This window comes from Ooceraea biroi, chromosome 2 (genome assembly GCF_003672135.1).
Source record: "Ooceraea biroi isolate clonal line C1 chromosome 2, Obir_v5.4, whole genome shotgun sequence".
Lineage (NCBI taxonomy): Eukaryota > Metazoa > Arthropoda > Insecta > Hymenoptera > Formicidae > Ooceraea > Ooceraea biroi.
In genome coordinates this window covers 5,202,282-5,229,110 of record NC_039507.1, presented here as the reverse complement: position 1 = coordinate 5,229,110, position 26,829 = coordinate 5,202,282, and the positions used below count along the sequence as shown (strand labels likewise).

Genomic DNA, 26,829 nt, shown 5'->3' with positions numbered 1-26,829 from the left:
CGGTTGGATTAGGGTGGCGGACCTACTCGCGATCGTGAAACTTCTCGCGTCACGAAATTACGCACTTTTCATGTACGTAGCCACGAAGGAAAAGCGAAGGAGATGGATGAGTGTTTACACCGCGAAAACTTGTAAAGCGTAAAAGTTCAGGTTGGAGGGGAAAAGAGAATGCACAGAAGCAGAACGTCGTCGAGCAAATCGTGGCCAGAAGATTGTTCGCGCGAGGGCAAACGCGAGTACGCGGGCTTGTATAATGGGGCGCATTAACGTTGCCGATGTACACACCCCCGTGTACGGGAGTTGCGCCAACAGGCGCTACGGTGGTTGCTTGTTATGCTCATCTCACCGCTTGACAGTCCGCTTGGTAGAGAAGTGTTCCGCACGTTTTTGCGGTGGACAGAATGAGATCAAGTTACCAGATTACACCAGAGAATGCATGTAATGCCGCAAGAAATGAAGATCTTTAAGTAATCTGAAGATCATCATTTAGTTATCGTTAATATCGATAGAGTAATAATTTAACACAGTTTAATGTTTAAAACAATTTCATGTACCTAATATTTGTAAAATAAGGAATATGTTTAAATTAAATTTTTTATTTCAATGCTGAGCTTTTCTTCCGCGACTTAGAAATTCATTTGTATTTTTTTTTTAATATAAAATCTATTATTTTCTATTCTCCCCTGTGCAATTTAATTCTAGTTTTCAATACCGTTGCAGAATGGCAACGGAAATGCGATAGCCGACACGAGGGAGATTATTAATGAGCAACGACGATTAAAAATGCTCGCGAAATGCACCAGTGTTCCAACGCGCCAAAGAGTTTGCATTTTTCATGAAAAAAGTTCTGAAACATGCAAATGAATCGCGCGCGACTAGCAGAGTGACTTTTCTATTGTTAACTCCATGAACGAAACTGTTTTTTTGCCCGAGAAAATGTGATTTTGTTGCTTACTAACAAGATTAAACACCATTTTTATTCATTAACCAATATGTCCTGAAAAACCCAAATATGTCTTAAAAATGTGCAATAAAATATGTATAGTTACATAATTACATGATCACAAATAAAACACGACAGTAATTTAATCAAATCAAGCAAATCACGATATAATTATTAATTAAATCACGCCTAATTTTTAAATGAGAATTTAATTGCACAAATAACAGTCGAGATTAATTGGCATTAATGAGTCAGTTTGTCTGATGCACTAACCGCGTATGCTTCCAAGGTGTGAAAGAAACTCGCACATTTTCTCCTATGAAAGGATCGCCCAATAACCGCGTCGAGAAGAAACAGGTTTGTGCAAGTCTGTTCGCGTTTGCATTCCCGTACTCGCGCGAATCCTTCGTGAAAGAACAAAATGAAGTAACAGGCGGGATGCGTTCTCGAGGAAGGATGGACGAATATATAACCGCGCTTTAGTATATCCGACCACAACGTGCAACGTGGAGAAATCCACGCTGTGTAATGTGTAAATAAAAGTGCATGCGTCGCGACGGCGACGGCGTCGTTGGCGCGCAAGCTCGACATCACCGGCGATAATACGTTTTTCCTCGATGACACGACGCATAATCCGTGAATAAATCACGTTTATGCTAGAGCTCGCGAGCAATGAACAACATCCGCCGCGCCAGCGGATTTTTCGCACCATTTCACTTGGACTGATTTTGTCTTAAACGTGACAAAAACACTTGAAATTATATTAAAGTGCAAATATGAGAAATATATGATGAAATTGTTAAAAATAATGAAAGATTGGAAAGTTTCATCCTGTTTCTCAAAATGTGCAGTTTTATTATGCCATTTATAAAATAAAGATAATCATAATAATAAATAGCAAGCGATTCAATTAAACAGACCCAAAACAGACGAAAATTAATGGTTTAATTAAAAGTAAATCTATCTAAATCTTGCGGCCTTCAATGTCAACAATGGCGATTTAAAATCTTATACGATTCAACAAAGCACAGTTTCAAAAATACAGGGAGATGAGAATTTATGAGAAATGGCCTTGATGTTATTTGTCTTTTTGTCATTATTCTCGCTGGTACGTTCTTCTGCGATTGTAAAGTTTGCAATTAGGTAGGTAGGTTGCGATATTTCGGCCAACTCTAAAGTTCGTTGCCAAAATAAATTACGGAAGCAGTGCTGCAGCGCCGCTGCAGCCAAATACACTTTCTCGAGACACTGTGTAGAGGCGGTCCCCGGCGGAATAGACACTACATTCCGAAAATGGAATGTCGACGCGATGTTCGTACGAGGAGGAGCTTTATCGCGCCTCGTCCGTGCAGGCGGAAGAATGACTTGGCGCGGCGAAAGCTATTACTCGCATTTCGCAAGTCCCGGCACGGCGAAGCGGCGAATTTACACCGGTTCGCATTTGATGATCATTCCGGGACGAGTTGCCTAAAGCGAGAGAAGGAAGTGACTCACGCGAACGATGTTCCTCCAGAAATGGTCATTCGCGTTTAAAAGATGAGAAAAAACGCTACCTGCGCAAATCGAATTCGTTTAAACGCGATGTTAAGCGTATTTTTACAAATAATAGTACAGTTTCTTACTTTTCCAACTTTCAATGTCCAAAATTTTAGAAATGTTGGAATAAGTATTTTCAACAGAATAATAATAATAATACTGTATTATATAATATAGTACTGTACTATAAAAGTTATAAGTTTCTTGAAAACGTGACCATGTTTAATTAAAATTCATTCAATCCAAATGTAAGGATCTGTGCATTGATTGATGCAATTATTACAGCGCTGTTTATATACCATCTTTAAATAGCACTTCTATAAAAAGATTCTTTCACTTTCCATGCACTTTCTTTGTCACCGAGAATGAATTCCAGTGAATTCACCTTGAGCCGAAGAAAACTGGTACCTCCGGTGCACTCACTTTGAATGATTCATCCGCGCGTGAACACAGACTAGAGATATTTTTCTTGGAAGAATAAATGAATCTCCATGCAAAACTCCGTGTTTCCACACAATCCTCGCAACACTATCCTGATAGCATCAAACCTGAAATCGGATTTCAACACGGGCGTTTTACAAAGTACCGAATTTCCACGCGCGCGCGCGTATTCAGCTTAGCCGCCATAACGTTATACCTGACGTTTCATTTATTTATTAAAGACAAAGAGCCAGCTTCACAAACATCAGTTAACTGTTAACCTCCAGTTAGCAGTTAACCGATGTTTGTGGAACTGGGCCTAAGTAGTATTAAAGACTGAGCGAAATCACGTCCCAGTGATACGTTGTTAAAATTTAACCGCAGGAATCCAAAATCCATAAAGATACAAAAAACCAAGCTCAATATTGGGAGAAAATAAATGTGCCGTAAGCGTCGTGCTTGCCGCATTCAAAACGTACATGTTCGGACAATTTTCCATTGAGCGCACCTCGCTGAACCGTTACCTCGCAATGCGCACGCTAGCGAAACACGTTTTGCGTAATATCCAAGCACCCGAGAGAGATAGAGCTCGGACGTATAAAATAATTACGAAGAAAGGACTCGTCTCCCGCGACCTCACTAACTTTTTCAAATATCGATAAATCTCTGCCACTTAGGAATTTATGTGGTATGTAACGTGTCGCCGTAGTTGCTGATTGCATTGCACAGTTAACACTGTAAATTTAAACCTTCTGTCTTGAGAACGAAATTAGGTAATCTTAATTCTAAAAAGAGAATTTGTGACAGAATAAAATTAAAATCCGAATTAGAATCAAGACAAAGTATCCAGTTACACGTATAATTTCTAAGACGGATACGATTTTCTTTATATGTTTATTAATTAAATTATATTAAAACAGGTTCTTCTTAATTCTTATATTTCGATGTAGACATTTCCTGAAAGCTGTTATAGAGAAACAATATTCAATACTTTAACATTTTTCAGTATCTTTTACATGCTAAAAATCTAGATGTAATCTTACACCATTTTCGTTAAATGCCTTCAAAGTTTGTGAAATAACACGGAGTCTAAAAAATATCGTGATAATATAATATACATCATATGTTGAGTAAATTTGCTAAGACAGATTAAAATCACTCAATTTTATTAAAAGCATAAAAATCATATTATACAATGTTATTGCATTCAGCAAGTTTTCGCGGAAATTAACAAAAAATTAATAAAAAAGAACGAGTTTTACGTCTAGTTAAAAAAACAAACATTTCTGTGTCGCAATGTTCTTGGTTAAAAATATTGCGTGCCTGATGCAGGTGAATTTAAATAATTCAGATAGCTGTTATGTTGTTTACGAGAGATGTTATAACCAGACGCAGAATTTCAATATGTAATTTAAAAATCCTCAAATAATGTAATTTAAAATCCTTTCGTAAACATTTTATGGTATACTGTGTAGTTTTCCCCAGGCTAAAATATGTCTGTAATAATCATCACTCATAAACAACGTTCACTATAGAACCCAGAAATCTCTCCCAACATATCAAACTATCCGAATAATATAGCGTTGAGGTTCATAGTGTTATCGCGCGTGCGAGGCGATCCATGGGGGATTTCAGTATGCATTACAAATTTCTGGCCTAGTTTCGTTTACTCAGAAAAGCAAGGCCAGAAACTCTGACCGGAACAGCTCTGCGTTCTGTACAACGTCTAATTACAACTGAAAGATCTAGTGCAGCGCAAAGATAAGTCTGTTCTATTAAATATCTCAAAGAGGATACGAGGCTGATATCACATATCCTGCTTTTATTAATCAACGCATGGTTCAAATCGCCCTTGTTATCGTTCACTCCCGGTAACATAATCTCCGTTTGTTTTAACTAACCGCTATTAATTCCGAATGTAATTTAATTCCCATGGTTTAATTCTCAGAAGAATTTTACTGTAATACTCGGCAGCTCCATGAAATAATCATCTATTATTACCCGATGGAACTGCGCGATAAACTTTAATTGCTAATTCTGATTCTACTGCTCGTTCTGAAAGATAACACGCACGTTGCAAAAGCAACAAACACGTTTCTCGCGATGCTTTTCGGTTTAACGCGCGGTGAAAAACTTTTGCCTCGCAGCAAGTAGAAGCGGACGTCACAGTAACCCTGCACATCCTTCTCAACTTTACGACTGAGCTTGCAAGCTTTACCCAGGAACCTTGACGAGCCGTTACCAATTTCTGTCGCAAATATTTCCCGACTTTTAGCGCGTCCTTCAGCGCGCAAACGGTGCACGCTCGATTTGGTCGAAGGACGAGGTAGAGCTGGCTCCTTGTCCTTCGCCATCACGAATCCTTCCTTTTAAAAGACACAGGGTGTAATTTATGCAAATTGTCCGACGTAAATCGACGTGTCCAAACAGACAGCGTCAACGAGATTGGAGAACGTTCGGGATAGAGTACTGACGGCTTTTTAATTATCGCAGTGTCAAAAGCTATTTCATCACGATACACTTGAAAATTACGTTGTCACAAGGGGGAGAAAAAGAAGTGAATTGAAACGTGCGCATTCTACTCTAAAGCCAAATAGTCATCTTACAACATTAAAATATTAAACTTAGATATTAAAATCTTTTTTTTACGGATGATTCGAAACACAAGAATACTTTTAAACTCGCATTTCTTTACAAAGTTACGGAAATGATAAGAAAACAGAGGGAAAGAGAGCTCATTATAGTAATTGTGTCGTTCCACTGTAACATAATAAAAATCTCTCTTTAGAATATAAAAGTACGTATCGAAGTGGCAATTTTAAATAATAGAGGAAACTACCGTTGTGTCTGTTCGTCTATCCTTTTCGTTTCTTGCTCTTATAATTGCAAATTATATTTTTAGTAGTATTAAAAGTGAAAATTATAAATTTATATAGAGGAAATAAAGAATAATCTCGACGAGTTACATTAAGATTTACCGTTAATCAATGTGCCGATTTCGTACAATACGCGACAAATATTACTCACCTCGCTCCGCGAGAAATCCGTCTCGCCGATGTCGAGAGAGTGTTCCTTTCATTCCGATCGAAACATAACGCAATAGGACGCGAGAGCATTCGAATGTAACGAAATCAGGGGGACTCAAGCACACGGTGCATACATATACAGGCTGTCATTGGCACATATCCTTTCGGTGACAGATACAAAGGACCCGAACCGATGAAAATGGCGGTTATTTTGATATCGGAGCACCGTCACAAAATTCGTACTTCACTGTACATCAAATTTTCGCAAAACCAACACCATAATTCATATAGGCAACGAGAGAGCAGGATATTTGGTATTTGAATTATTAGTTTAAACAGAATTATTAGTTTAAACAAAATTTAATTCAAAGAGAGTTGAAATTGACATTATAGCTTGATGTACAGAAATTTAAATATCGATGCGGCGCCCTCTCTTTGAATTGCATTTCAGATGTGATCGGCTCCGGAAATTTGTCGAGAGGACCATCTCTCTTTCTCTATCTATCTCTATCTCTCTCTTTCTCTCTGTGAGAGGACACGCGGTACTACAGAGGGTCGTCTCCGATATACGCGCGTACACCGTCAATGTATTTGTACACAGCGGTGCACCTGTTTCATCTGCATTCGCTCGACGCTTACCGAGGCACACAGCCCGTCGTGGCTCTAAGAATCCTGCCCGTGCTGGTGGCCGCGGGCGTCCTCGCCGCCGCGATCCTGCTGCTCGCCGACGACGCGCGCCGCCCGAGGATGGAGGAGCCCCGTGTCATCGGCGCTCACCGCCGCATGACGACGCCGCCCGCGTACTCCGTTGCGCGCGACACATCGGTCATCCGGAGTATGTAAAAAAAACACACACAGGGGCACACACACGTGTCACGGGAGCCGGTCCTTCGTGCGCGTCGGCTCCTCTCGGACCCGGCGACGGCGACCCACCGCGACGGAGGACGACGCACCGGTCGTCGTTCGCGAGACGAGACGGAGAGGTGTCACGCCGCGCGAGCGCGAGCGCGAACACGTACACATACACACGAAAGCGCGCGCGCACGCAGCCGCCACGACGATACCAACATGAACACGTTCCGCGTCGCACTGACGAAACCGCTGCTCGGCGGACTCGCGCCGCGCGTACGAAGACTCCCGAGGACAACGACTTCCCCCACCGATCGCGCGCGTTCGACCCAGCTGTACTACCCCCCCCTCTCTCGCGCCCTTCTCCCACGCGAATCTCCAGCGCGCTGCACCGCGCCGTGCGCGACCTTTCTCCCCGCGTTTCGTCGCCTCCTTTCGTCCCGCCGTGTTGTTCTCCGTCTTTCCCTCTTTCATTTCTCGAGTACGCTGTATTTATATTTATTGTAAAAAATTAAAATCAAAACATAGAGAAAAAATATTGTTAATATCTCGATTTCGACAGAATGAAAGTACATTTGTCACATTATTTGCCGAACCCCCACAGGAAATATAAATGTTTCTCTCTCCTTCTCTCTCCTTCGCCTTTCCGCCACCGAATCGCTCCCCTCCGCGGGCGCAACGAGCTTATTCAACCCTCGCGTTCCCTCCCCCTTCCATCTATTCTATCTCCTGGCCACCGACGAACGCGTCACCCGACTCGCGGCCGCGCGCGCGCGCGTCTATCCTGTATTTCCCGTTTGCTCTCTTTGTCCGTGTCGACATACGGGACGAGGATGACGGTCGCGGGACAGAAGAGAGAGAATGCGGTTCTCTCTTCATTCTACCGAACTTTCTCCTTGTCGCGTGCGCCCTCGCTCGTGTCCTTTACGCTGATATTCCGCCTCCGCACTCTTCTGTTCTACCCTTTCCCCCGATTCGATTCCTCTCTCTCTTCCTCTTCTCGCGCTTCGCACCCCATAGCTTCACGTCTACTCCGTACCTTAACTGTCCTCTCACCTGTCGCGCCATATATTTTCGCGTTCGATATGTCGCTGCCATCACCGTAAACTGCGAGGTAAACTGCGCGCACATTTTTTCCTCCGAGCGATTCATCAATGAAACAAAGGGTACGTCGTACGGAGACGAACACCTAAGGTGTTCACTGGAAAGAGGCGGTGGAAGGCAAGGGAGAAGGGTGGATGTGGTCGGGATCCTCTACCCCTTATCGGTCTCGTCCTCAACGGCGCGAAACCATTACCCCGGGAATGTTGCGCCGTGGATTAGTTTGATTATCGACATACGGCGGCGCCGCCGAGGCCGCGAGCAATTTAATTATGGAAACGGTATGCTGCAAAGGACGAACCCGCGATATCCAATTAGTTTCCACGGGCCGTCGCTGCCGCGAGTTCGTATCTACTCCTTAACGACTGCTAACCCCGAGAGGAACGTTAACTGTTTGCAACTATCGACCGAGGAACCTTTCGTATTGACTGTTATAACGATCGACTTCTGTTTGTTTAGAATGCAATCCGTAATTGCGTTTCCGGTTTAAAAACTGTTGGGCCAATTTATAAAGTTGATCTTTGCCATTTGAAGTTGACGTTAGCCGCAAGCCGGTGAGAAGATAAAAAGATGAAAAGATCTATAATAACCGTTGGCCGTTACATGAATAATTACTTAAATAAAAACCCAGCGAAATTATAATTAAAAAATTTTAATGAAATTTAATTATATACTCTTAAAATGAATTTTTAATTAATTAATACATTAACATAGAATGTATAACTGTTTAATGTAAAATTAAACAGTACACAATGCTCTCGTAGCCAACTTCATTAAAAAATTAAAGAATTAAATATTATTAAGAATATTAAACCAACCATAACCAGCAAAATGGCTAAGTTGTTCACATTTACAGTATATAAAAATCGCTGCGACATCAAACAAATTTAATTTTACGTAATCGTCTAACACACATGTAATCGTCTGCTCGCGGAATCAACCCGTGAGGCTAATTCGCGATCACGTTACGCTTGCGAAATGATCTCCGACTCGTCTCGTGCCTTCTCTGACGTCACGTAGTAACGCGAGGAGACGAGGAGATTCGAGATTCACGGTCCTGGAGAACGCGAAATAATTTATTCGTCCCCCAGGTGAAGTCCGATGGAAAAGAGAGTAATCACCGAGCTCATAAAAGGCGCGAGATTGATGGCGAAGCTTTTTTTATAACGAGGAGAGAGCGAACGTTAATCAATAGCGTGCGCGGCATACACTCCCGCGCGGATACGTTCGAAAAATAAATTCTAATCCGATGGGCCCGCCGGAAGAGACGATTACCGGATCATTGTTCCGTTCGGCTATTCTTTTCGCTACGGGCGGCTCCGCGCCGCTTTTTCTCTCCGGCCGATAGCAGCTTCGAACGAATTAGTCGCAATTAGCGCGGAATTTATTCCCCAAAAAGTCAGCCGAACGGCTGACGCCGGTTGGTCGACTGTCGTTTTTCCACCTCTTATCACTCGGGCAAAATTGTTACAGAAAGACCCAATATCGTGCAAGCAAAACTAACGGGTTTGTCTGCTATTAAATGCTACTGACAATTATATTATTGAAGAAATATAAAAATCATCGTATAAAGTTATCATTTTTGCGACACTGTATTTCTGCTGCAGCATTCATCAGAATTTCAAAACTTAATAATTCGTTAAAGTTCACGTCTGAAAGTGAAGAAACTAAATAGGTTAATAAGGTTGCTGTAAATACATTGCGTAAAACTGAATTGAAACCTCGACACACACACACACACACAACGAGCAGCATTAATTCTGCGAAATACATCAGACACGTTCCCGTAATATTTCTGGCGCAGGTTTTGAATCTCGAATGATTTTTCTAAATAAACTTTGAAGAAATGGTAAACTCTTCATGTCTCTTTTCTCAATTATAATCGAGCAAACTTTTATTTTGATGATAAAGAAGAACATCGGACGGAGGAAGAGAGAGAAATTGACTCGCGCCGCACAGGTGAACAACACGTCCAGAATTCCTAGTAAACCGTTGGGACGGATGGTGTCGCCCGCTTACAAGCTGCGGACGAAGGACGAGTGAGGTTACGTTGTTGTCGTACACCTACTGCTGCCCGTTCTGTCAACCTTGTGAGAAAGCGGAGCTGAATGTTGAAAAGGAGAGCTACTTACTCCCGTAAATTTGATTGACTATGGTAATCTCAATATGGTAATATAATTTACAATTATGAAATATTGTATCTTCATATTCTCAGACTGATTCGCCTTCAGCATACAACGTTCCTTTGTGCTGTAAGGATTCTCGAGTAAACGTGACTCTGTTTAATTTTATATTTAATATTATAATATATTAATATTTTATTTATTTTTAATATTAATCTGCATATTTATTTACAATAAAACATGCTGCTATTATTGCAGGCACGGTACTTCAGAGAAGAAGACATAGATGGTACGTGAAAAGCATATTGCAGTGTATTATTATTATTATTATTATTATTATTATTATTATATTTCATACAATAGGTTTTAAAACATACTTCTCCTGTAGAGTTCCGAGAGTGTTTCTATCTGTTTGCCCGAAGCGGTCAGATTCGTACACTCGATGAGCTTACTATAATCATGAGGTCCTTGGGGCTGAGCCCCACTATCGCTGAATTAAACAGATACATGAAGGACAAAGGTAATTTATTTCATTTCGTTTCCTTGGCACATTCAGTGAGTGCAGTATGTATATCGATCTTTCTGCCTCGACTCTAGGTGGAAAAATGTCGTTCGCTGATTTCTTGGAAGTGATGCATCTTCAAACTCGTGCCGAGGATCTGCCCAAGGAAGTGATTGAAGCGTTTCGAGCTATGGACATCTCGCACAGTGGCACCATTTCGACTCGACAGTTAGCACACATGCTGCTCCATTGGGGAGAACAATTGAGCAGCAAGGAAGGTTTGTACAGTAAACAAATGATTGATATAATTTTGTTTGTGTGTGTGTGTGTGTGTGTGTGTGTAACATTGCCTCGTACTACATGGTGTATTGTTTCAGTGGAGCAAATTTTTCGCGAGGCCAATGTGTCCGTAAACGGACACGTGAAATATGAGGATTTCGTCAAAATAGCTTGTGCGCCTGTACCTGATTATTATTGAAATATTATTGGTCTGACTTACTGATTACTGGTTAGGCAGTATTCACATTCATATATATTTTATTCCATATATTTTATACTTTTACATTTCTACCGATGGAAATACAAATACGAGGAAAAATACTTTTATAAATATATATATATATACAAAGAGATTTATTTTGCATGCCTTTGTAAAAAATTGTATAACTTAAGAATGTGGTGGTTGCAGGGCTTCAATGTGACTATTGAATGCAATAAGTAAATAAAGTTTATTTATTCCGCTTAAATCTTAAATTTTATACTTTCGACCCTGTTTGAGTACGTCTTGTACATTAACATTAATGACACATTCGTCTTACATTTGGATAAGTTCTTTATCGAGAGGGAAAGATTATATCAAGGTTACATTTATATATTTTTAAAACAAACTTATTGCATCACTAAATTTACATACATTTCCACGATAAATTCGATGCATGTATTTACAGTCTCTTTAGCTACTTCAGAATTATATTCTTCCATTTAATAGACACATTCAAAAAGAATATCCACAATAGAGACTTGCGATTAAGCCGCAAGTCTTAAACTACGAATCGGTATAAGATTTCTACGTCTGTTTAAAAATAAAAACAATTTGTGTCGTCGAGTTAATAAACATCGGTATTTATTTTCCTAAATTTTCCCTTAGCGATTTAATCACTTTAGAGATAAATATCTTGTTTTCTAAGTATTCTATAGCTGATTAAAATTATATGATACACTCTCTTATATATATCTATTCGATATAGGAAACAAATATATTTAAAAAATTAAAAGAATTAACTGTGTAAAAATATGAAAACGTGTAATTTTGCAACTTGAATTGATCTCAAAATGATTTCCTTCTATTATTTATCTATTATATTTACCTACATCTGATAAAATAATCAAAAATTAAACTATTTACAAATAATAAGAACAGATTGCAAATTACGTGAGATGACATATTTATAATTTTTTTTACATATTACAAATAGTAAGACACGGAAAATAATTCTCCGTTTCGTAAAACTTATCCTTCACATGAACGGACTACATAATTTCTTATCAAATACAGGAAACGTTCACTTATTTGTCGTATCAATCCGCGAAGTTGCTTTGTTAATACATGGAACGAAATGATCCATTTCGAGGCGCCGTTGATGATTCTTGATAGTGTTGGTCTCGAACCGTTGATTGGTCGATTAGCCAACTATTAGACGGATTGATAATCCGATGATTACCCATCTTTGGACGTATCCGGAGTCGGGGGCGAGCCGCATAAAATCACCGCCGTGCTGACGATCGTTGTGAGAAGGAAAACACACAACAGCACACGATCACTGACTAGGGCGACCTGTTTCCAATCTAACTCTGTCCTTTCCCGGCGATCCTGCTCAACCAGGCGCCGCTCGTTCCTCTCGATGGTTGCATGCACTCTTCCCAGGACCCGGGACCACTGCGCCTCAAGGCCGCCTTCCTTTCCGAGATCTGTGCGATCGGTCAACTCGATTCATAATGCAATTGATCGTGCGGCACGAATCGGTTGATTAAAGAGAAACTAAACTAGACCAAATTGAGCGAAAGGCTATTAGCAGATTAAGAAAAGACCCAGTGAAAACGAACTGCAGTTTTTTTCTATGTTTTCACTGGGGATGTTTGGAATAAAAAAAACAAGAAAAATGTATCAGTTACTATAGATGTTAAATTCTACAAGAATTGCAGTTTTAGAGAATTCTCTTATAACAAATTTTTAATAATAATAAATAATAATTTGTAATAAATGCGATAAATTAAAGTGCAAATTAAAATGCAATCATAAAAAAATACATGCTCAGAAATGAGAACATATAATATAATATTTGTTGAAGAATACGAGATAAAGAAATGAAATTCTCAAGAGAAAAATGAAGAAATTAGGAAGTATACATTCGTTTATCTGCAAGCAAGCACAATAAAGAGATAAAAATATATTCTAACGAATCTCTTAATTATCACTCACCTAAGCTGGGACTACTGCTGTTACTATCATCCCTTTTCGATACGTACTTGGGGGATACGTGCTGCTCCGGCAATTCGGGCTTACAGTGCAATGGACAATTGTTCTTTCTCCTCGGGAATTGTTCCGCCGGCTCCTGCTGATATAACAAATCTCTGTGATCTCGGATTGATGATCGCACCGTAACTTTTCTATAGAACGGAGTAATAGCGGGCGCGCGTAGGTTTGTAGAGGCTATACAATAAGGTTTATGTAACCAATCTGCGAAACTTTCTCTCTCTGTCAAATATAATACATTTGTACAGGTCGGTCACGGATAATGTACTCAAAAACGAAGTTACCGTTTGCATGTAATTCATGTATATGTATATTTAATATCAATTATTTTTTAATTATTATGAGTTTTATAATTGCAGCTAATTAATTTTTTTATATATCTATTGATATTGATTTGATAGCGGATGTTTTACATTTACAATTATAAAGAGATTAATCATATTTTTTATCCTTTTATATCACTTATATTTAATATTGTACTTTATAATTATATTTCTTTATATGTAATGGTGATATTTTTTACATATACTGTGTATAAAATAAATGAGACCGATCATTATTCATTCGGAAATTATAACACGATTCTCGTCAGAATTATTATCCGACCAATCGCTGAGAAAGGTGCAACGGAATGTTGACTCAATCTCATTATATTCAAATGATTAGGAAATCGGATGACTATCTGTAAAATGCCCCGCGTGTTACAAGAAACAAATATGCATGTGCATTACGTTATCCGTTTTACCGATCTATTCTCCTCTTGGAAATTCAGAAATACTATCCTGGCTAATTTGTCTAAAACCAGCCACTTCACAATACGTGGAACCCGTGCTCCTCGTACCCCACGGTGATGCAAATTCAATGTCACGACCGCCAAACCAGATGCGAACGACACCAAGCAAATACTGACGCCATAATAGAGACCTGAAAGCATCGAGGGAAGACAGACAGATATATAGAATAGATAACTGAATTTGTTTATCTCTTCACATATTTTTTGTCTGCTGAAATTCTTAAAACAGAAGAATTTAAATAAAAATTTTACAAGGTATAAAACTGTTGGAATATTGATTTCTTAAAATAACAGTTTTAAAAATGTTATAAGATACAAAATATAGAAAACATATCAGAAAATACATGTTAAGTAAAATAGAAAACAATAATATGTTTTATATTATTGAAAAAAGATACGGTGAGTTTAAATGTCCTATATTTCTTCTAATTTTTCAAAGCAACTGTTTGTTATGTTTCCCGCGATGCAAATAATGATACCCAATCATTAAACAAAGTTTTTCTCCATTTAGGTAACAATACCGAATTATTTTTATTAGGTTGGTCCGCTATATTCTTTGAATACACCTCTTCAGGATTCTCCTTTGAAGGCTACATTAAGAGAAATAAGACGGTGCTCGGTCTTTTCCTGGCTATCCATATCTAGAGAAAATCTCAGGTGCACTTTCCCGCGAATTTTTTAATGAATAACGAACAGTTGCGACGACCGAAGGGAGATTGGAGTTTTCATCATTACTGTATCTTAAAACTAACGACCTGTCTTTACGGTTAACCATAACGGTTAACCGTAATCATAAATCATAATGTTAAGCATTGCCTGTTTTAGCTTAAAATAAGATTAAAAATTTATCAGAAACGGTCGGCTACACTCACTTATTAGTGGCGTTTTTTCTGTGGGAGGCAAAGTTTCGCGGATGGTCATCAGGAACACCGTCATGGAGAGGAGAGCTGAGATGCCGAGGGTGACTTTTTCCCCCGACTCCGAGGGCACGTAGAATACTAGCAGGGCTGCAAAGCAAATAGGAAAAGCGTTCGTAAAAGTTTTACCTTTGCCGCGGAATATTGAATCCGAGGTATTCTGCGGGACTTCGAAGACTCGTGACAAACACGAGACTAGCAGTAATCGACAGTGGATCGATCAAAAGACAAGAAAGGAAGCACTAAAACGTGAGTTTTAAATTCGCTTGGAGCTTTGATACATGTATATTCAGACTCGCTTGAAATATTTTTATTAAAATAGTTTTTATTGTTGCAAGTCACACGTGTATGCGTGTACATGTATAAATATACCAATTATTTTAACATTTAAATTTTTTTATTGATTAAGTTTTCAGCAATCTATTCTACGTTCTTTAAAGTAGAGGGAGTAAAATGTTTGTAATTGTTTCAAATCGAGAGATATCTCCTGGAACGTAAAAACGATTTAAACTGTGTTTTGTTCTTTTTACTGTTATCGTAAAATAAAGAAAAATTTATACAACAAATCGTTATCTAAATAAATCGTTTTTAGCTAAAATCGTTTTATCGAAAATAAAATTCATAGTTGCCACTTTTAACTATTAAATCATTTTTAACGCTAAGTCCTACTGTAACTATCAGTTTTATTATTGGAAAACGATTGCGCGTTGTTCCACTTCCTCGGCAGTTCCTATTGCTCCATGGTTTTAGAATTTATATTTTTAATATTCACACATCCTTTTATTTATTTACCTTTTTGTCCCCTCAGCTTTATCTATTTATACACTGTCACAAGCTTTTATATTTCTTTGGTTTTTCTTCTTCCAAAAGCTGTTTCTTCAGTTGATCAGCAATTGCCGATTCAGAGCTGGCACCAATATCGAGCGATCGCTCGGCAAATTTCTTTCATTATCGGCAAACGAGTAGCAATGTAATGAAATGCTTCATTTCGCGCCTCGTTTCCTTAAAAGCGGCAACTTAAATCGCTTTTCCTCTCGTACGAATCTCAAAATGAGTAAACCTAATAACCGACATTATTTTCTAAGCTATCGGATACTACTAATATTAATTACTTTTAATAGTTTGTATAAAGAATGCATGTTTTCCGTTTGTTGTTCGCATCAACTACGCTTCCTGAATTTCAAATGGTGATCAATTTTAACAAATTCATATCTCAAGCGCAATAATTAGAAAAATATTTAATATTAAAGATTTATGATGCGAACTTCCTTGATATGCAAAAACTTCGTAGAAAACTTCATTCCATATTCGCGAAAAAATCCAGTCGCGTCTTTAGTCGTCTTAAATGCATAATTTTGTTAAAACTTGCAAGATTTTAATGCAAAAGTGACGATTCTGAGATTTACTTCCTCACTTAATAACTTAGCGTATAATCTGATCGCTCGCATTATTGATAAAAACCGGCGCTTACGCCCCTTCTTCTCCTCGAGATTACGAAAACTATTATGCAAATTCATTAGATCCGTATCTCGCGTTAGGGACAATCTCAATTTTCTTATGCAAGCAGGTCGTGCGAAGAGTGCGAAAAGATCGGAAGGGGGACCCTACGTAATCTCGTATATGACTTCTCATGCAGGCTGCTTCGTAGTCTCGGAGTTTATTTATGAAATTTACTTCGTAACTAGCGATAAGAACTGTTACTTCCTTTATTAATAAACAACCTGAGATGGTCGAGATTTGCGTCGCGTTGCTGCGTTGTACGTCACCGTGAATTGGCGAATTGCAAGATTAAATTCAACTATTCTTTTCCCAAGTGTTTCTTCTGCTTCGAAAAGGACATTTTCTAAAAGTGATTATCCAATATTAAGTACCAACCAAATTTTTGAAAATTAAATATTCAATTAAAATCCAATTAACAGTTTTCCGAAATGTCGTTAATCGTTAAGAAATGTGGTGTCAATGAGGTAGTTATGCAAGAATTATCGCGTTCCTTGTTATTCGAACGTCAAGCAGCGCAATGCTCCACAATTCTCCAAAGACGTTTCCTACCGTTTCGGTCGCGTATGCACATTTATGCTTTCCGCTTACCAACGCCGTTGATTAGTATGCAAGGCAGGATCAAGTTGAAGACGTAGAATAGCGGACGTCGTCGTAAGCGAATCTCGTAGGTGACGTCGGGGTACGGTTCCGGACAGCAGGAGTAATACTCGACGTTTCTGCGGGCGGTAAAGTCCAGAAGATCGAATTCGCCGTTCGCCTGATAATTGCTCACGTCCCCTTGCGCGCTCTGCCTTTCCAGCTCGAGCTACGCCCGCAAAATTTCCACGGTGTGAGTTACGCTCGTGCACAACGACTGACGGCGCAAATCGGCCTTAAAAGCCGGCGAATTTGCGAGTAATAAAAAGTCAACCGTGCGCGGTTTATCGAACGTTGAGCCGTTCGCTAAACACGAATGGAAAGCGACGGCTCCAGTTCGGTTTATCGACTTTAAACTAACAGTTGAAAGGGAGATGACAGGTCGAATGTCTTTTGCCGTGATTGAGATCTTTTTGAGTAACAATTCCATTATCGGATTGTTATGCTTTATTAATGGTAAAGGTCTCATGTTGAGATTACCCATTACCGCAGTATCGTACAAATAAATGGAAAGAATATAATAAATCGAATCTTTCATTGAAACATCAATAGCTATTTAATATTCGACTAAATTGAAACATCGTGCACGATAATAAAATTTTTGATTGAGGTTTAAAACACGCATCAGTTCTACCTCTTCGTTTAGCAGAATATTTTCTTCTTGCCGAATTAAGAATCTTATCGTAACAAATAATTTGTAGCTTCTTTTGTCAAAATAATGATTATTAATCCGAGAAGAAATCATGTTCAAATATTTTATTAAAATCTTTACAGAAATGTTTTCACTTGAAGAATTGAGACAGTTGACACGGGAACTTTAATCGTTAACCCAAGACACAAGAAATGATTGTTGTGTATTTCGAAAAAAGATCGGTAAGGTCTCTCGGATCAGGTATTTTCAACCGCGATGACAGTCTCGGCCTCCACGCGACGAGAAAAAGAGACGACGATGGCGGCGACACGCAAAGTGTATTCAACGCGGAGAGATAGAAAATGGGAAAACTCTGTGAAAGATAGGCAGAGAACTCGGCGAACGGAACGGCTCTCGTATTGAATTCTTCTCGCGATGCCGGGATTAAGCTCTTCGATCTGCCCGAACCATTTTCACGACTTGGCGAGCCGGCGTTTTCGATTCCACAGCTGTGCTAAGCGTCCCCGAACTTTCGAAGGCCGATCGGCTTCGCCTCGCGAACAATACGGGTACAACAACTATTTCTCCTATTTTGCAGTCACACGCAAAATTCGTCCTGCCGTTACACGCTGCGTCAAATTTTTTTCCCCGTATATCTGCATGTAATACCGAAAAAAAAATTAGAAGCTCCAGATAAATGTAGCAGAAATTCATTCGTCTATGCTCGTCCTTCTATATCGCTCTAATTTACATGGCCTCGTATTTTACATGTACTCCACTTCGCACGCTGATACTTTAATCCTCATGTACCCGATATGATCTTTTATCGTAATTCTCTAAATAATTTCTCTTGAAAGCGTAAAATATATATCGGAGTGAAGTTGAACGAAGGTGACTATTACGCCGCAAATAATTACGGCTGGCTGAATATAATTCAATTGAAAAAGAAATCTCTGCAACTAACAACCGCGCCGGCAGAACCACTCGAGAAGTGAAACTTTGCGTCGCAGTTCTCGAACAGTTCTAAAGTTTCGCGGCTGTAGGAATCAATGAGCGGAGCTGTCAAATGAAAAGTATCATTCAGATTATCATTTAAGCAAAATACATTGATTTATCTGTCGTATAAAAAAATATCTCGAATAATATCGGAAAATTTTACTATCAGTAAAATGACTTTACTATAGAAAATAAAACTTATTCGTACTTCAACGCGAGATTTTGAAATTCAACATTTACATTACTGAATAATCTGTTTCAAATAGAATTCGTCGACTCTTCAGCACCTCACTCTTCTAAAAGGAACTTTCGATACTCAGCGCGCTTGACCTGTTCTATCAAAATCAGGTATTCAATTATGTAAATGCGAAGCTCTGATTCGCGCGAACAGAAATTCGGAAATGGTGCTACGTAAAATGCAGAATGTGGAACTTACTTGGTATCCGTCATATGTCCACGAGGCCCATTTAAGGGCGCACCGTTGCTCGTCGAAGGGAAAGAATTCTACGTCTATGTCGCAGCTGCTGCGGAAGATACCATGGCTCAACCAGACCACTTCGCCCGTGTGACTGACGATCACGTTTGTATTGATGACCGCTGAACTATATTGTGGGTCTGCACTGTAACCAGAAAATTGGAAAAGTAACAAGATATGAATATAGTTCCTTCCCTCTGATTTCAGCTGTCACGTTGATACCTTCGAACTCTCCCTATTGCGTAGTGTTAAAAAGTGAGGTAAATTAATTTCGGAAAATGCATCTCCCGTAACATTCACCATCGACAAAACTTATTCCGATTATTTAAACAATTACATTTCGCAAAATTTTATTTGGCATTATTTTCATCTCGTATTGCCATTCTTCTTAGCTTTTATATGCAATGTCTCGAATATTCCGAAATGACGACATAAACCTTGTTTGTTAAAGAGCATTCTGGATTGGCGATACATTCCAATCCTCATTGCTCTATTCATGCAAGACAACTGCTCACTTGTTGTACAAAATGATGTCAGGTCGCCAGACGCGATTATATGGAACGCGGATTACTCGAATTCCAGCGAATTCCGAGGCATTCCATTTCAAATGGTGGTCGGTCCAAATCTGCGTGACCCAACAGTTGGTCGTGAGTATCTGGTTCTTTTCATCCTGCAATGAAAACGTAATGTAACCCGCAAGACACAAAAAAACTTGAAACTGAACGCAAACCGAGTTTTACATATAAATGTGAATTATATTAATTATATTAATATCTATAGAATTTATCTTGATATGTGCTAAAGAAATAAATTAATAAAAAAAATAAGAAATAGTTTTAAATGATACTCTTACTTAATCAACACATAATATACTTTTATGTATAACCATCCACTTAGAAAGAGCTAACGGTTGTAGAAAGATATTATAATTTAGAATGTTTAATTTGTCACGTCTAGAAAAAAGCATTACTGCCTCCTCAGGAAAATCGTTGAAATTGATTTGTTTAATTACTGTTCATACATGTCGACAACACCCGTATTGCCGGCGAAATGGTCGATAAACGACAAGCAATATATCTGTCCTTCTATTTACAGAAAAAAAATAATCCATCACGAAATACGAATAAGTTTTATAGCCACAAGTGGCAATACTATTTTCACAAACAATAAATTCAATTTTTGTTTATTTCCATTTCTATTTTATTTTTTACATTTATAGGAATAGTCTTAAATTAAAAAGTAATTAATATTTTAAAAGTAAAATAATTATTAATTAAAAAAAATAGTTAGAAAACTCTTTCAATGCAGAACACTTAAAAATAAACAGAGCGTTAAATAAAACAATGGCGAAAAAGTACTATATAAAATTACCTATCTAATTGAATTAAGAATTGTAAATTTAACACAAACACATTTTTTCAAATATTGAAAATTTGGTTTAGACCTTTATGTTAATAATTGAGTATTAAAATTTGAGGAATTAATAAAGGAATGCGTGTCTCAATATGTTCAGCAGGTATGTTTATCTAACATTTACCTCTTTTTCATTCAGCAAGACATCGAATATTACTTTTTACGACAGTTTCAGGTTGTGTAAGACATTTAATTAACGCCAGAAAGTACAAGGAACGGTTTTGCGGTATTTAATTGGCTCTCGTGCGTAATCGTGCGAAACCCGGAACCTAACGAATTCCGCGGTGAACGTTATCTTGAGAGAGATCAACGCGTGATACCACATCCGATCGATGCAATAGCTTGATTAGATCTCTGTCTCATAATTATTATTATATACGCCGAGCATAAATATTCAAACTTCCAGTTCGCATCATGACTTTCTTCATATCCGCGGAATAGCTCTGCTACCTTGAGAACTTTCGAAAGATCATCCGTGCGTCTGACATCTCAAGATTCAGTTCTCTTAATTTTATAATCAGAACAACGCATAGCAACATTAGAGTATGCTTTTATCGATAACATTTTTAGATCTAGCATATGTTTATGCTAAAAGAGATATTTCGGTGAATGACCACTGCTCCTTTTATATCAATTACTGTTATAAATCTTGTTAATGATAAGTATTTTATTTTAATTATTATTGACATCTTTTCGAAAATAGGAGCATAACAATATTTAATTGTATGTATTAAATCGAGATGTTTATCGTCCATGAATAATTTCGAAGCTTTTAATATGTTTCTTTTTATTTAACAAAAAGACTATTATTTCCTTTGTAATTCAATTCCTAGTCTAGTGCATCTGCTGTTTCCATAGTGATAAGAGAAGATGGATACATACTAATATGATCCGCGGAAAGAGGCCATATCACTCTCACTAATGCTCAATATCCATCTTCGTGTACCATCTTGAAACTATTAAGGAATATTATTGTGGAGGATCAACAGAATGCGTGAGACAATAGAACATGATGTAAGGAGAATATTGTATCATAGGGCTACGTAAATGTCTCGATCGTACGAAGTATGCTTAGAATTCAAGCAACATTCACTCGATTATTATTTAGATTATTATTCAATTTATTAATTACAATGTCCTGAAATTAATATTTTATGTATCTCGCATTTATGTTATTTTCGTTATGATATGTATTTTCTTTAATTTTATCTTATCGTGTTTCAAGGCAGAGATTGAAAGAGAGAGACTAAAAATTTCTTAAGAGAATTATATTTTGACGCCATTATGTTTGTTTATAACATCGTAACATTTTATTTATAAAGCGAATATTTAACTGTCGCTTTTATTTTGATATTAAGCTAATAAAAAGAATGATGTTTTCCGCGAAATCCTGGAAAGTGTACAACAGCACAGATGATGCGAGAATGCAAAGGTATAGAACCATCTTTGTAAGAATCCCTGCCGCAGCCCTGCTCAGCCACGCTTTTAGTGAAGGATTTCGCGCAACCAAGTATGTTTCTTTAATACATTTCCTATGGTCGCTGAACTTTACGGATTGCGAGAAGTGTGCCGGAATTTCCGCTGATATTTCTATTTTACAGCTGTCCTCGATATCCCAATGCGGAAATGGAAGGATATCGTGTCCGATTTGTGTCTAATAGATTCAATAAATATTGAACATTGCACGCCCGAAGCTCATACTAAAAACTATTTTCTATATTTATTTATTAGGCTCTCTTTTTCTGTAGAGAAGTATCCACATTGCTAATCGACAATTTATAAAACTATAGATTTAAATATTGAAGTAACTAAGTAATTAACTAAGAGAGTGCTAAAAACGGTCCAACGACAATCCCGGAGTTAGATTTGCACGACTTTTGAAATTGTTTGCGTTTGAATACTCACAACATCAATAATGTGATGAAGAGAGAGTCCAAAAACCACGACTAACGGCTGGGACGCATTTTTAGCTGGCCTCACGCCCGCGTCATATCCGTCCAGCAGGTGCTTTGTTAATCTATACTCGTGCTCATCGCAAACACCTAAGCAGAAAAAGCAAATGCGATTATTTTATTATGCTCTGCAAAATACCTCTATAATTAAATTGCCGCTTAACTGAAGTAAACAATAGATGTTCTGTGCACAGCTATAGCATGATTAATCTTTCGTGTCCAATTGGTTATTCTAGTAAGATATATTGATACTTATAAATATTGAAGCATACCACGCTTTGGCCTATACATATCCGCGAGAGAAATTTTTATATTTCCTTTCAAGGTTTTCGTCAGTTTTCTTCCTCGATTTATCAATTTTTTGCGACTGATTCACGATCCCAATCTAATATCTAAATTTATTCGAACACTGTCGTTAGTGTAAAATAAAATACATGTAGAAAAAGGAAAACATTTATAAATAAAAAAACAAAATTAAGAAATTTAATATATTAAAATTAATAAAATTACACATTCTCGAAACTGGTTTTTCCTCAATCAGCAATTTCGCGATAAATGGAAAATTTTCGAATCGCAAGAAGTATCTGTGTGAAAAATCATGTCATTGTTTAATCGTAATATAAAGTGCCGACAAACGACAGAGCGACGAGAATTAGTGTTGTGGATAACGCAAGAACAGGCACGAGAAGCGGTGCAAGGTCCTGAGAAACGGAACATCCTGCAAAAACGACTCGAGAGATTCCTTTCGCCGGACCCTTCTCTCTGATCGCGGCTCTGATTCGTTTCGTTACGTGGACACCCGTCCATTATAGCGATTGGCGACGTGATCAGTAACGTCAGTCCACTCCTATTGAAGCGACCATTGTGCTGTGAAACGTGGTGAAACCTGTCAGAGGACCGAGCTAATCTCAACTCGGTCCCATCTCCTCTCGCTAACGTAGATGCAGAGAAAGGCTCTCCGCAAAGATAAGTGATACCCGTCGCGAAAATACTGTTCGCAATTAGAAAAGCGAAAACCTCACCAGCCCAGTCGAACTGTAAAAGTCGCACATTCGAATGGTAATTTCTTCCAAATGTAATCGTCGCGCCATCGAAGTAACGTTATTAGCCATCTCTAATAAATCTTTTTAACAATAATAATTTTCGCAAATTTAAAGTCGATCTTTCTGCATAATAGAAAATTTCGGGCGCATTTATAATTTTTAAATAATTCTTTTAAATATTTTGCGACGCATAAAGTATATAATGCTTATTATTATGAATATTATTTACTACTTACAATATTTAAAACAAATCTTGCATATTCCGCATATAAATTAATTCAAGCAGAGTGTTTCGAGTCCAGTAGTTCTTTTAACTACGAATTTATTTTTAACTACATAAAATAATTTTGTTCACAAAGGTACCGTCAGCCTAGCGAGGTAACTTGAAAATGTCACGGACAGCATCATGTATATAAAATTCTTTACCTTGTATTGAACTCAATTCTACAAACAGAGTTTTCTAATAAAAATATTAGATGAGATATTTAATATCTCATATTTTCGTGACTCTTGCATGTAAGCCTACAATTTAAATCTTTCGGAAGGAACGGTTCCCGAAAGATTATCACAGATCGAGAAATGTGCCGGCGCCTGTCACCGTCGTTGAAACGTAAATCGAAGAATCTCGGATTTGTAATGAGATCGTATGTCGAACGTCGATACTGTGTGAGCTGTAGAATGTCTCGCGGGATCCCGACTGACTGACGTCGAATTTCTTCAAGTAGAACGGCTCACCGCGAGAAGACACCCATCTCCATCTGGAGATTACCCCCCGTGATATAAAAATATTCGATTATCCGTCTATTTCGTGCAGGATTAAAGATTTTTCACACTTAAACAGAACAATTATCTCAACAATTATATTAAACAGTCATTCTCGCTTTAATCAACAAAGCGTTAGCTAAAGAATTGAAAGTCCACGAAAAATGATAAATTCGAATAAAATAAATCGAAACAAAATCGAAACAAATTTATAAAATTTATATCTGATCTATAAATCGTAATCAAACTTGAAAATGAGATATTCACGTAAGCTAAATAATTAATTAGAAAGTTAGCATTGATGTAACAATTAATATTTCACAAAATTATAGTATTCATACACATAGATACAATTACGAAGAAAGTAGACGCTTAATTTATGTTTCTTTTTCCTTTATACTGTAACAGATCTCATGAAAGCTTTAACTTTTCGCACATGGCTGTGTAGCATTTCGAACAGAATTCGCGAGCGAGGAAATAATCGACCATACGACTGATTGTGAGACCGCCGATATGTAAACCGATTTGCTAAATGCATGAGCAGGCGCGACTCCCCCACGATGGCGAATATGCAAATTGCACCGACGCGACGTCCCGATCACCGAATTTGGTGGCATGGAGGAGGCGTCGAATTGCCCCTTGACGCGACTGATTCGCAAACGTTTACACTGCTAGCTGCGACGCAAACATACCGTAACGAGGTCCGGTTAAGATCGACAGCTACATCACGCGTTAAGCGGAACGCCTAGCTGCAAATGAAGTGCTCTCCACGTTCCTCACCGATTTTCCGGCCGATTTCGCTTTATCGATTCAAACGACTCCTTCACGTATCACGAAACAAAGGTAATTTCATATGTACAAATTTGTATACTCTGAATGTAATTAACAATAAATAAAAATTTTAATTTGCAATCCCAAGAAATGAACAATAATCTTTTTAAGAAATTCCCCTGACTTCGAATTGCTGGCAACGAAATCTTTTCAAAGAAAACGTAATATGTAAGCGATTTGATATTGCGATTTCAAGCGGAAAAGTTGAAAATTAGGAAAAACTCGAGGTTTTTTTGCGGAGCGAGAAAGGGTGCTCGAGTGACACACATTTCGATGTAACTTCGTTCAAAAGATGACATTATTGCATCGCTGACAAAAGTTCTCGCGAGTTTTTCTCTTACGTCTGACACAAATTATGCCAATAAATAAAGGTAAACCCACTGATTTCTACATGAATGTATTCATCGATTGCACCTTTGACTTCGACATGGGGTGCGGTTCGCTTAGCACTACAAATTGCAATTTCACAATTTTTTGACAAATTTTAGGCAAACGTTTCTATTCTTTTTCTTTTTTTTTAATTTGAAAATAAAAAGAAAGAGATAAAGCATTTTGAAGCATTTGTAGCACTGAGTGGACCGCAACCATTGAAATAGAATTCACGGTAAATTTAAATTTCAATGATTAAATACAATGATTTATTACATACTCATTTAGGAATCTTACGGCGATTTCATTACTTGAGAATATTTTGTTTTGTTCCTGAAAAAAATCTTGCGACGATTTAATAGATGCCGGAAAATGCGAATAACTGGAATGGACAAATCCCTGAAAATCGCGAAGGACCCGAGGGACTATTAAATCGCGAATTGTACGCTTTGTTTCTATCAAGGGCAATTTTCTAAAAACGGCTCGCAACTCCATGGCGTTTCAACCTTGACGGTTTGATCGTGTCGCTAATTTACATCTCAGACGTCTTTGATATCAGCGGTTGTGTAACTGCGACTGTAACTGTAAAAGCTGTGACGAGCTTTGACGCCCGATGATACTTAAACTTATCTAAACAGTTTCTAACGCTGCACTTCGGTATCAAGGAAACCGTGAAACTATATTGGCGACAGCCTACGTCTTTCTCGACTCCTGGGATTACGAAACGTAATAGGAAAAGAGCGAATAATTAAATGTCAGAAGAATTTCCAATAAGAGAGATAAAACGATTTTTGAAACAAGATTACCCTCCCCCTTGTTCAATGCCAAAAGTTAATGAAATTTTCTACGTCGAAGCCAGCTAGCTTACTATTAAGCTTATCATCAAGCAAAACATTGATTAAGTTAATAAACATTAATAAACGTTCACTATGATTAAGTTACAAAAACTCACTAGAAAATGATGTTTTACATAATAAATGAAACGCACGATAAATGATTATTTCAGTTTCACGATTTATAAAAATAGAAATATTAGATCTAAAATTTAAATGTTAAGAGAAAATTCGTTTCACGATGCATCCATAATTAGCCGATAATAACAATGTGAAATCGGAAGTAACAATGTGCTCACCATTTCTGAGGGCGATAATCAGGAGAAACCCGTACTGAAGAAACAAGACGAGAGGCGGCGACATGGAATTGAAGGCTTGCTTAACCGCGTGACCGCCTATGTAGGACTGACATGCGACGACAGTTTTCAACCACCGTGCGATTTCACCCCTGAATCCCGCGCTACCCCTACCCCAGGAACCGCGAGTTTCCAGAGGAAATTCGCGCAGGCGTCTCGCCAAAGCTACGCGGAGCGCTAAACGCAAAATCACAAATCCAAGAAATCCAAATACGCTTACGATACTTTGGATTGTTTATAGTGAGATTAAAAAAATATACTTATACAAAAGTTATGTAGATTTTATACT

General features: G+C 38.1%; 3 protein-coding genes across 11 annotated transcripts in view; 1 reads left to right on the top strand and 2 right to left on the bottom strand.

The window, feature by feature from the left end:
* LOC105281663 (disintegrin and metalloproteinase domain-containing protein 10) overlaps window positions 1-7,035 on the bottom strand; it is a 62,575-nt gene extending 55,540 nt beyond the window's left edge. The window contains exon 1 of one of the 3 annotated variants that reach the window (XM_011343060.3): window positions 6,565-7,035. The gene's annotated coding sequence lies outside the window, so the exon portion shown is untranslated. The other 2 variants (XM_011343057.3, XM_011343058.3) reach the window with 2 other exon arrangements.
* Window positions 7,036-7,190: 155 nt separating this feature from the next.
* On the top strand, window positions 7,191-11,242 carry LOC105281662 (calmodulin-like protein 4). Of its 5 annotated transcripts, none has more exons than XM_026967941.1 (5): window positions 9,872-10,030; window positions 10,257-10,287; window positions 10,387-10,518; window positions 10,596-10,778; window positions 10,878-11,242. In XM_026967941.1, the coding sequence occupies exons 1-5, from the start codon at window positions 10,028-10,030 to the stop codon at window positions 10,976-10,978; spliced, it is 450 nt and encodes a 149-aa protein (XP_026823742.1). In that variant the 5' UTR covers window positions 9,872-10,027; the 3' UTR covers window positions 10,979-11,242. The 5 variants fall into 5 exon arrangements, 3 of the variants coding, with proteins under 3 accessions (XP_026823742.1, XP_026823743.1, XP_026823744.1); XM_026967942.1 differs by having other exon boundaries at window positions 9,876-10,044; XM_026967943.1 differs by having other exon boundaries at window positions 9,877-10,030; window positions 10,362-10,518.
* On the bottom strand, window positions 11,210-26,631 carry LOC105281665 (neuronal acetylcholine receptor subunit alpha-7). Of its 3 annotated transcripts, none has more exons than XM_011343064.3 (9): window positions 26,484-26,619; window positions 22,300-22,436; window positions 19,497-19,651; window positions 18,943-19,126; window positions 16,832-17,048; window positions 14,699-14,833; window positions 13,779-13,957; window positions 12,980-13,115; window positions 11,210-12,468 (listed from the first exon to the last, which is right to left on the bottom strand). In XM_011343064.3, the coding sequence occupies exons 1-9, from the start codon at window positions 26,545-26,547 to the stop codon at window positions 12,218-12,220; spliced, it is 1,458 nt and encodes a 485-aa protein (XP_011341366.1). In that variant the 5' UTR covers window positions 26,548-26,619; the 3' UTR covers window positions 11,210-12,217. The 3 variants fall into 3 exon arrangements, with proteins under 3 accessions (XP_011341366.1, XP_011341363.1, XP_011341365.1); XM_011343061.3 differs by having other exon boundaries at window positions 12,332-12,468; window positions 13,765-13,957; window positions 26,484-26,631; XM_011343063.3 differs by having other exon boundaries at window positions 12,332-12,468; window positions 12,980-13,112; window positions 13,765-13,957; window positions 26,484-26,631.
* Window positions 26,632-26,829: the final 198 nt, after the last annotated feature.